The sequence below is a fragment of the Mizuhopecten yessoensis genome, unplaced genomic scaffold (genome assembly GCF_002113885.1).
Source record: "Mizuhopecten yessoensis strain PY_sf001 unplaced genomic scaffold, ASM211388v2 scaffold11069, whole genome shotgun sequence".
Taxonomy (NCBI): domain Eukaryota; kingdom Metazoa; phylum Mollusca; class Bivalvia; order Pectinida; family Pectinidae; genus Mizuhopecten; species Mizuhopecten yessoensis.
In genome coordinates, this window is record NW_018408864.1 from 1,609,281 (window position 1) to 1,621,701 (window position 12,421).

The 12,421-nt window shown below is 36.5% G+C and overlaps 1 protein-coding gene across 2 annotated transcripts in view; it reads right to left on the reverse strand.

The window, feature by feature from the left end:
* The window catches only part of LOC110465328 (tyrosine-protein kinase RYK-like), a 69,985-nt gene that overhangs the window by 27,153 nt on the left and 30,411 nt on the right, over nucleotides 1–12,421 (reverse strand). For both annotated transcript variants that reach the window (XM_021521064.1, XM_021521065.1), the window contains exons 2-3: nucleotides 3,010–3,134; nucleotides 116–218 (exon numbers count right to left, since the gene is read on the reverse strand). In XM_021521064.1, the coding sequence (XP_021376739.1) occupies nucleotides 116–218; nucleotides 3,010–3,134 (228 nt within the window). The remainder of the gene's footprint in view (nucleotides 1–115; nucleotides 219–3,009; nucleotides 3,135–12,421) is intronic.

Here is a 12,421-nt window from a genome sequence, read left to right on the forward strand (position 1 = left end):
CGACCTCTCTCTCTCTTACCCCCCTCTGTACTGTGTTACTCACCAGACAGGGTACTAGGGACTTTGCCCCCCCCCGACCTCCCTCTCTTACCCCCCTCTGTACTGTGCTACTCACCAGACAGGGTACTAGGGACTTTTCCCTCGCTAGTGATGTTAGCCACAGGTGGCAGCATTGCCCTCGGATTGGAGGTATTGGTCTTTAAACTGTAAAACATTATCTGAAATACAAGATAAGTGGTTATTTGTTAAAAGAACAAGTGGAACGACATCTCAACAAGAAGAAATGTGGAAGGATAAGTAAAGACATGTAAATGAACAAGAGATCCCAGAGGGATCTTGGCGCCCACCTTTGTACCATCTTCATTAGTTCTTTGTCAGTTTCTTTCCTCTAATCTGTTTAATCGAGTCATGTTAACAGTAAATACACCTTGAGGTAACTTTTGATCTAAACTTAATACTGATGTGTATGAAAGCCAACCTTCAAAGTGAGTTTGTCATTTCACATATTTACTAGTACAGTACTTAATGTGAAAGAAATAGAATAGATCAATGCAATATGAGAAAGATCTGTTTAGTTCTTCTTTTAATCCATTTTGTTTTTATGATCAGTCTCAAAATATAACATACACAACGAGGGATCAAACTACATATAAAATTTGAGAAAGATCCCTCTGGTACTTCCCGAGAAATAGCGATAACAAACTTTCACATTCAAAATCCAAGATGGCTGCCTGTTGGCCATGTTGTTTATCCGATCAGTCTCTAAAATTGCCCTGTACAGCTAAGGACCAAGGGGAACCTACATATGAAATTTGAGAAAGATCCCTTTGATACTTCCCAAGAAATAGCGATAACAAACTTTCAATATCAAAATCAAAGATGGCTGCCTGTCGGCCATGTTATTTATCCGATTAGTCTAAAAAATGCCCTGCACAGCTTAGGGCCAAGGGGAACCTACATATAAAATTTCAGAAAGATCCCTCTGGTACTTCTTGAGAAATAGCAATAACAAGAATTGTTTAAGGACGGACGACGGACGGACGGAAGACGGACGGACCGACCACGGACCACGGACGCAGGGTGATTTGAAAAGCCCACCATCAGATGATGATGGGCTAAAAATACAGACTTGTTTTCGTTGAATAAGACAATTTCCTGTCATTCATATATATATAAATGCTACTAATTACAGTACAGAAAGTAAGTCATTAAGATAGCAAGTCACACAATATTAAAGCAAGATACCTCTGTATATTAATGGGGGACTTGATCAACTGGCAAGATTAAACTCAATGAAAATGTCAATAATTGGGGTTCAGGGATTCCATGTTCTGCTGACTGAATATACATATACATACATAAAAGACAGATGGACAGCTGACAGACACAGAAGGACAGAGACACAGAAGAACAGACAGACACAGAAGGACAGAGACACAGAAGAACAGAGACACAGAATGACAGAGACACAGAAGGACAGAAATGTCACAGAAGGAGAACAGAGAAACAGAAGGACAGAGACACAGATGAATAGACAGACACAGACACAGACGGACAGAAAGACACAGAAGAACAGAGACACAGAAGGACAAAGACACAGAGAAGGACAGAAACACAGATGGATTGGTACTTCTTGAGAAGGACAGAGACACAGATGGACAGAGAGACACAGAAGGACAGAGACACAGAAGGAGGACAGAGACACAGAAGAACAGAGACACAGAAAGACAGAGACACAGAAGGACAGAGACACAGATCGATAGACAGACACAGAAAAGGACAGAGACACAGATGGACAGAGAGACACAGAAGAAGGACAGAGACACAGAAGAACAGAGACACAGAAAAGAACAGAGACACAGATGGATAGACAGACACAGAGAAGGACAGAGAAGGACAGAGAGACACAGAGACACAGAAAATCAGAGACACAGAAGGACAAAGACACAGAAGGACAAAGACACAGAGAAGGACAGAGACACAGATGGACAGACAGACACAGAAGAACAGAGACACAGAAGGACAGAGACAAAGAAGGACAAAGACATAGAGAAGGACAGAGACACAGATGGACAGAGAGACACAGAAGGAGGACAGAGACACAGAAGAACAGAGACACAGAAAGACAGAGACACAGAAGGACAGAGACACAGATGGATAGACAGACACAGAAAAGGACAGAGACAGACACAGAAGAAGAGACACAGAAGAACAGAGACACAGAAGGACAGAGACACAGAAGAAGGACAGAGACACAGAAGAACAGAGACACAGAAAGACAGAGACACAGAAGGACAGAGACACAGATGGATAGACAGACACAGAGAAGGACAGAGAAGGACAGAGAGACACAGAGACACAGAAAATCAGAGACACAGAAGGACAAAGACACAGAAGGACAAAACCACAGAGAAGGACAGAGACACAGATGGACAGACAGACACAAAAGAACAGAGACACAGAAGGACAGAGACAAAGAAGGAAAAAGACATAGAGAAGGACAGAGACACAGATGGATAGACAGACACAGATGGACAGAGAGACACAGAAGGACAGAGACACAGAAGGAGGATGGAGACACAGAAGGACAGAGAGACACAGAAGAACAGAGACACAGAAGGACAGAGACACAGAAGGACAGAGACACAGAAGGACAAAGACACAGATGGATAGACAGACACAGAAGGACAGAGACACAGACGGACAGAGAGACACAGAAGAACAGAGACACAGAAGGACAGAGACACAGAAGGACAAAGACACAGAGAAGGACAGAGACACAGATGGATAGAGAGACACAGAAGAACAGAGACACAGATGGACAGAGAGACACAGAAGAACAGAGACACAGAAGGATAGAGACACAGAAGGACAAAGACACAGAGAAGGACAGAGACACAGATGGATAGACAGACACAGATCGAAGGACAGAGACACAGAAGGACAGAGACACAGATGGACAGAGAGACACAGATAGAAGGACAGAGACAAAGCTGCGGTAAGATTTACCTGTTGACGAATACTTTGCCATGTGAAGTAGATTTTGTCTATGTTGGGTTGTATAAGAAGCTCAAACGACAAAGCATAGTCATTGATGATGCCATTCCGGACATAGTACAGCTCAGCATTTATACCTGCGGAGTAAAATATCAAAGTTAAGTAAATATATCAAAGTAATGAAAGTATCGACTGTATAATAATAAACTTGATTTCTCTGATAGCTAGATCTCCTTGTGGTGTGAAGATTTCAACAGATATTGTCATTATAATTATAAATGTTCAAGGACATTATGGGAATGTTCAAGGACATTATGGGAATGTTCAGGGACATTATGGGAATGTTCAGGGACAATTTGTCGGTGGATTTTTGTGGACAATCAATAGACTTCCAATTATGTTGTCTATATATATTGATATCCAGAAAATATGTCCACAAAATTTCATGGAATTCCATGTAATAATTACAGTAATACTAAATGGACAATTTCCATGCATTTTCTCTTAAGAATTTAGCAGAATTTCATGATGTGCATGAATAATCTACACCCAGGAAACTACATGTAGGTGATGAAAAAAATCTTTGTTTCAGGAATTTTTACACCTTCTAAATGTAGCATTTTAATAAATCTAGTAAGACTGATATTTCTATCCTTTCCTGTCAATCACTGTGTTTCGCCTGACATTATATTTCACAGATTATGCTTGACATTTTATTCTCCTGAATACTTGAATTTCATGTAAATGATGCTATTTCGATCAATACTGATAGAAATTATCTCTGAGAATAATATTGACTGAAGATTAAATTCTCCTCTTGAATCAACCAAAAAAAAAAAAAATACAGTGATTACAGGAAAACAGTACATCTTTATTGTGCAGTATAATTAAGTTGTAAGAAAGGTAGTGTTAACAGGTAGGAGCCAGCTAGGCTACAGACCCACACTTGACAAATCTTTATATCTCACACATTCCTGACTTACACTGTAACAACAGTTTTTATTTTGGTGTGAACTTCCTGGAGCTGTTATTGTTGGGTATTACAGTATTGACAAAGGTGATTACAACACCTGTAATATGACACGGTATACAGCACAAACACTACCCTTCATACCTAGCACTAGTTCTTTTACAATTAAATACTAAATCTTCTTTTATAGTTTTTTTGTGTATGGAATTGTTAAATGGTCGTAACCATACGTCTTATCTTATAAATGTTAGCTATCAAATTGTATGTACATATTCTGATATTGTATATCAACAAACGATTACAAATGAATTTTTTTGAATGTTATGAACTTTTATAATTGAACAAACTTTAGCTCTTGCGATGAATATGTGGTTTAATTATCAAAGCTTTTTTAAGAAGGACCCCAATGGGCCTGCATGTTCTCAATTGTCATTCATCTTACATCTTTGACCTTCAAAGTGGGTCACATGAATTATTTACAAACAGACTACCATTACTCTACACCTTAGGGATCTTTGGCAGGAAATTTTGTTACAAAGCACCATGGAATCTTTGTTGAAATATCTAAACTTATTTTTTTCATTTCACAGTGAAAGATGGTCAAGGCCTTTATTTTGAACAAACTTGATAGAACTTCATTCCAGCATGGCCAACTACATATTGACTCTAAGCCTCTTGAATATTAATCAAAAGTTGTTAAAAAAAAATAATATAGAGTGGGTCAAGGTCATTCATTTGAACAATTACATTTTTTTCTACAGAAAACAACATGCCAGACATCAATATCCAAGACTAGCTCTTTAATTGGTTATTCAGAAGAAATCATTGAAATATTTTTTTACACATTTGACCCCTGTGAGCTTGAAATATTATCAATTGACGTCAATAAATTAAACAAACATATTGGTACTTCATTCCAGCATATTGCAGGGTAACTACATGTATGTATAAGGCCCCTTAAATATTCCAAAGATTTTGTTTCAGGTTTTAACAAAAAACAATTCATGGCAAAAATAAAATTTCATGTTTATTTGGTAAGACTATCCTCACAAAATTATCTTCTTTTATAATGAATCTAATTTGAGAAAATTTTACCAAATATTCCAGCGATTTAACATTTCTGAGGCTTTGCCAGGATTGTACTTGCTTGCAGTAAGGAATTTAGATTTCATGAAAATTAAAATAATATTAAGAGAAATTTGTATCCCTAAGGCAAAACAACTTTTGTGCAACAATTATAAAATGAAAATGTTTATATTGCGTGATATTGGCTCAATATCATCAGACACAGAATTTAATTGAGTGTTCAAGCTCTGCCAATCCCCAGTAAACATAACAAATCATTCAAAATGAAAATACTAATATCTTTAAGTATAAAAACAATATTAGCACAATATGACCTGCCAAGACATTTAATTATGATTTCACACCGGTGTTTAAAATGGAAATCAAATATTGCCACAGGTCAAATGATATGGATTGTGTTAGTTTAGTCTCAAGTTTCATTCTTAATGTCAATAGTCAATTTGAGCCTGGGAAACTTTAATTCCTACCACAATTCGCCCTGTTTATCAACTCCTACGCCGTCTATTTACCAGCAGATCTAGTGGTATGGTGTTAAACATTTGAGTGCTAATCAATGGGTTGATTAACACCCGCCATCATTTTGATTTGTGAAAAGAATATTCCTCGACTATAAAGCTTATTTATTATTTATCTTTTTCTCCTCCACGAAGGACATTCACCTGTAATGTTAGCACCACAATGGATGCTTAAATTACACAAGTGGTAAAGGATTATAAACACTCAAATTTAATTTGATTTAAAACCAGAGTATCATAAAATGAAAATTGGACACAAAAATCAGATCTAAACACAGCTGTGATTTTTGCATGGTAGGAAAACTTAACAGTTATCCTGTAACTGTCCAAAGCTTGAATCATATAATATACACATATATGTAACTATATGATGGTGACATGTTATAATTGATATTAAATATAATTATAATTGTACCTGCCCAGAACAGTGCGGTATACACTAATACCTATTTAAATGAACACTGATGATCCGGGCCTGTAGCTACTGTGAGTGTACTCTGGTTACACATAGGATGAATCAGAGCCATCCAGTCAACGATGTCATACAGCAGCATCACATAAACAGGCACAAGAGATGCTGAACACACAAATACTTGATATGATATATAATGAAAGAACCAACAAAACTTTCCAACTTGACCTGATAAACCAACTTGCAGTGGACAAGTCTACAGCAAAGTTGTGTCAGAGAAATGTTCTTTATATCCGGAAACTGACAGGAAAACATCATAGATTAAAAGAAAACAGGAAAAAAAATCATTTATATTTTGTCAACTAGTAAATCATAAAAAATAATGTGAAATAGAAAATTATAATGGCCAACAGCAGGGTGTTCAGCTTTCTCCTTCAACAGTTCTATTTCATGATAAATCTTACCTAGGAAGGATAAACAAATATGTACAACAACATACTGTATTTTAATGTACATTCTAACAGATAATGAACAGTAAGAAAGAACTAAATTAAGTACTGAACTAGACATCTTTGGATTTTGATGCACTGATACGCTTAGGAGACATAATTTAGTGTCCAAATGCTGTAAAGCTATAGATGACATATTAATCAATGAACTGTAAGTTGACAATCACATTACCACAGCATTCAATGAAAGCTAAAAATCAGGGTATGTGACAGAGCCTTGTTAGCTTGAATTGTGAAAATTAAAAGCCAAACAACATCTCATAAAGTTAAAGATTTGTAACAATCATCTAAAGAATTATCTCTGGCTCAAACATACATGTTATGTTTTATTATCTGTAATGTTTATGTCCCTCTCTGACTTGTATTTGGGCCCAATCTGGCATGTTCTGTCACTTGCGTGCCCCTACACTAAGTCTGACAGTCAGAACAGTGACACCCACAATATAAATTCTCTGCACACAGATTTATCAAACTAGTGTGGTAATTTTCTTTTCAGAAGGCAGTACCCTGTCAACTCCTCAGCCAAATGTAGAATATTAAAGTATAAATTGATCTGATAGTCACAGATAATGCTGATAAAATGCTGACAAATGTGTTCCAGACTTCAGCCAATTTCAACATGGTCTGGAACAGTCCTGAGATATGAAAACATGCTGTACATTTTTATGCCTCCAAGTCTTAACATTTACGTAAAGACCATTGGTATGAACTGTCATATTAGTTTTGCCCACTGACAACCCAAAAATTTCAAATCTATTTGAATTCCTTGCTTGATCAAGTATCTGTGTTTCATCCCAGATACCAGTACACAGGTGGACCAAAATATCAATATTACTAAAATGGCACTCAAAAATTATATGGACAACACAGATATTTTATCATAGAAAACATAATTCCAGGTAGATTTTTAATCTGACTTTCTCATCAAAATATATTTTATTCAGAAATCCATAAAAATTTGAATTTTTCCATCGACAATCAAGTTTTTTTGGTGAGCTTCATTGTAAAAGGTTAGTAACTAATTCAGAATTCAAGTAATATTACTGACAGTGATATTTGCCATTCATATTCACAATTTGTTAACATTATCTGAAAGTGCATGCACATTGACTTATCTAAATGATGTCAACATCAAATTAACAAAGAGACCAGTTGTAAAAGTATATAGTCAGTGTATATGTAATTATACTACACAGCATTTGATAATATTACGTTACGGTATGTTAAGCCAGACCCATCACCCACTATATCTAGCTAGAAAAAGTAACCTCGGACACTTTCAATACATAAATAAACAACTCATACAATCTGACGTGCCTTGCTGGTATTACTGATCCAAAGCCACCTGGCTAATACCTCCACAAGAATGTCTGAAAGTGTGCAGGATGGGTAATGGTATTGGTGTTCAGTTTTTGCGTCGGTAGTGTCATGCTTCACTCAACAGGGTACGTAAAGTAACACCCCAACCATTGTCTATAAGTCCACCTGGGTTACTGAAGTTGATTAGGGAGGAGAAAAGCACTTTCTCTGAAAATTTCAGCTACAACGACTTTGAGGATTGTGGACATGATCAGATATCTCCCCCTAATATTGTATACTTGATGACCGTCTGATGGAGGCATCTCCAGCTAATCTGATTTTAGTTCAACCTTAATTAGTTTACAACATAATAGAGGTATTTAAATAAAAATTCAGCAAGAATTCAAACAATGTCAAGGCAAAACTTTTAGACAGAGTCAGCATTCAATTAGTCTTTCTACAGTTATCAATTAAAACAGTGTAATTACAGAGACTTAAATCAGATTACACACACACTACCAGTTGTTTATAATGTACTATCTTAGTGTGATTATCTGTACAAACAAGGTCAATTCTGCTGCATACACAATCAAAATCGCATTAAGTTGATTGAATTTAAATTCCACCAATTTGTCCGTTACAAGACCAATGTAGCTTCCTTTTCTGTCTAGAGTGCTTGTATTCATGTCCTCTATTGAGGTCTATATTTTGAAACATGATGTCACTGCTGAGTACACTATTTTGATAACATTATTTTCTGAAAATCAGAAGAGATCACAATGACATATAGGGGGCAGAGTTCCAGCAGAAACAGGAAAAGATTCGGGACGGAAGAATACAGACGGAGGAAGAAAAGGGACGAAGGATATGATGGAGAACCAAGATATTGAACTCCAGGAATCATATATAATCTGATTGAAAAGGATTTTATCAGATTTGATAACAGTTAAGCTTAAGATATACTCCATGCATGAGACTTGCAGTGTGATCGTATTAACTGTGAGGATCGGGACACCTTTACAATGGTTTCTGATTTAGACAACTATATATTACCCATACACACCCGTGTACTGACACAGTTAGCTACCGGCTCTTTACATTACATTGGAGTCCATTAAATACTGGATAAAAACTATCTATGAAAATTATATGAAAACAAATTAATTCATTTTTAAACTGATCAACTGCCATAATATCAATCTTCTAAATGCAATATTGATCCCTATGCAGTAACAAATAAACCATTATGACAGGATTGTAGTCCTTCAGGCATTTAGAATATAAATTACCCTACTATATATAGCCACAGTGCCAGCTTCAGAACAGAATGCTGGTCTGCTGTTAAGCTCTCATGATATTTACTAAACCTGATGCATTTTTTCTGTATATGTGAAATCCCATTGCTGTGCTAAGATATATATGTGTGTCTATGCTGTGATGTTTTACATGCAGGCTGACCTAAGATATCTGTGTGTCTATGCTGTGATGATTTACATGTAAGATATATATGTGTCTATGCTGGGATGTTTTACATGAAGGCTGACTTAAGATATCTGTGTGTCTATGCCGTGATGATTTACATGCAGGCTTACCTAAGATATATGTGTGTCTATACTGTGATGATTTACATGCATGATATTTACTAAACCTGACGCATTTTTTCTGTATATGTGAAATCCGATTGCTGTGCTAAGATATATATGTGTGTGTATGCTGTGATGTTTTAGATGCAGGCTGACCTAAGATATCTGTGTGTCTTAGTGCTGTGATGTTTTACATGCAGGCTGACCTAAGATATATATGTGTCTATGCTGTGATGTTTTACATGAAGGCTGACTTAAGATATCTGTGTGTCTATGCTGTGATGTTTTACATGCAGGCTGACCTAAGATATATGTCTGTCTATGCTGTGATGATTTACATGCAGACTGACCTAAGATATATGTGTGTCTATACTGTGATGATTTACATGCAGGTTGACCTAAGATATATGTGTGTCTATACTGTGATGATTTACATGCAGGTTGACCTAAGATATATGTGTGTCTATACTGTGATGTTTTACATGCAGGCTGTCCTAAGATATATGTGTGTCTATGCTGTGATGATTTACATGAAGGCTGACCTAAGATGTATGTGTGTCTTAGTGCTGTGATGTTTTACATGCAGGCTGACCTAAGATATATGGGTGTCTATGCTGTGATGTTTTACATGCAGGCTGACATAAGATATATGTGTGTCTATACTGTGATGATTTACATGCAGGTTGACCTAAGATATATGTGTGTCTATACTGTGATGTTTTACATGCAGGCTGACCTAAGATCTATGTGTGTCTATGCTGTGATGTTTTACATGCAGGCTGACATAAGATATATGTGTGTCTATACTGTGATGATTTACATGCAGGTTGACCTAAGATATATGTGTGTCTATACTGTGATGGTTTACATGCAGGCTGACCTAAGATATATGTGTGGCTATACTGTGATGATTCCCATGCAGGCTGACCTAAGATATATGTGTGTCTATGCTGTGATGATTTACATGCAGGCTGCCTTAAGATATATGTGTGTCTATGCTGTGATGATTTACATGAAGGCTGACCTAAGATGTATGTGTGTCTTAGTGCTGTGATGTTTTACATGCAGGCTGACCTAAGATATATATGTGTCTATGCTGTGATGTTTTACATAAAGGCTGACTTAAGATATCTGTGTGTCTATGCTGCGATGTTTTACATGCAGGCTGACCTAAGATATATGGGTGTCTATACTGTGATGATTTACATGCAGGCTGACCTAAGATATTTGTGTGTCTATGCTGTGATGTTTTACATGCAGGCTGACATAAGATATATGTGTGTCTATACTGTGATGATTTACATGCAGGTTGACCTAAGATATATGTGTGTCTATACTGTGATGATTTACATGCAGGTTGACCTAAGATATATGTGTGTCTATACTGTGATGATTTACATGCAGGTTGACCTAAGATATATGTGTGTCTATACTGTGATGTTTCACATGCAGGCTGACCTAAGATATATGTGTGTCTTAGGGCTGTGATGTTTTACATGCAGGCTGACCTAAGATATATGGGTGTCTATGCTGTGATGTTTTACATGCAGGCTGACATAAGATATATGTGTGTCTATACTGTGATGATTTACATGCAGGTTGACCTAAGATATATGTGTGTCTATACTGTGATGATTTACATGCAGGTTGACCTAAGATATATGTGTGTCTATACTGTGATGTTTTACATGCAGGCTGTCCTAAGATATATGTGTGTCTATGCTGTGATGATTTACATGCCGGCTGACCTAAGATATATGTGTGTCTATGCTGTGATGTTTTACATGTAGGCTGACCGTTTAATCTTAGGCCAGATTCCATTTTGTTACGACACTTAACATAATTCATACAGGAAAATATTTTGACATTTCCTATTTTTTATGTATAATTTATAGTCCTAGCTTTTGTTAATTCTTTTTTATTTTGGTTTAATATGTCTTAATTTCCATAATTTTTAACATGAATAATATCAAGTTACCAACCTCAAGATGTTGATGGATTTAGAATTTGGAAACTGTACATCCTTACATGATATTTCAGTTTAACGTAAAGCTCAGGTCCAATGTCATTTTAACTTAAAGCTCAGGTCCGATTTCATTTTAACGTAAAGCTCAGATCCAATGTCATTTTAACTTAAAGCTGTGACAGATCCAATGTCATTTTAACGTAAAGCTCAGGTCCAATGTCATTTTAATATAACTTAAAGCTCAGATCCAATGTCATTTTAACTTAGTGGTCTTGTCTCTGATTTTAACCGTAGGTGTTATCTTTGATTCTCCCAATACTATATAATGATTAGTAAGCTGTGATTTGTGTCCTCGGTTTTAACCATTGGTGATTCCATGGATAACTCGAGCTCCTCAGTGGTTCTTAACTTGCCATGGTTGTTAACTTAACCGGTTGTGCTACAGGAACCTTTCTACCAATGCCAATTAAAATATTAAATAAGTAATCTGATGTGACTGAAAATTCCTTTAAGGTGTGGGACAAACAAAATCATTATCCTATATAGGATAAAAATATGTTATATTTATTGCATCCTCGAGATTATAAGCTTCCTTGAAGTTAAACTCTGCAAACAAACTTCAGACTTGGACATTAATGTGTTTCTTTCCCATGCTTTCAATATACAGAAATATTCTATTAACCAACTCCCTGCATAGTTTTTAGTTACTGTAGCTGCACACTACAGACCTGTGTGGCCTCACTGAAATAAGTTTCCCCACTGTGGGGCCCCAGACCTGTGTGTGGCTGTTCCATCAACACAATGCCCCCTGCATGTTATAAGCACACTAGCCAGACTCCACTACAACAATCTGTAAGTGTTTTCCTCTTAAATTGCCTGCACTCTGACTTTCCTGAAAACAAACAAGGCATAAATCTCAGCCCTAGGTACAAGGTTACAATAAAACTGTAAGACTTTAGCTTACCAGGATCAACAACATGGCTGTAAGGTCAGCGAGAAACATCGGCTAATGTTTCTTTATAATCAAACATGTGTACTATTATAACCTTAAATTGGGGGATTCACAACGAATAGATAGACTGTA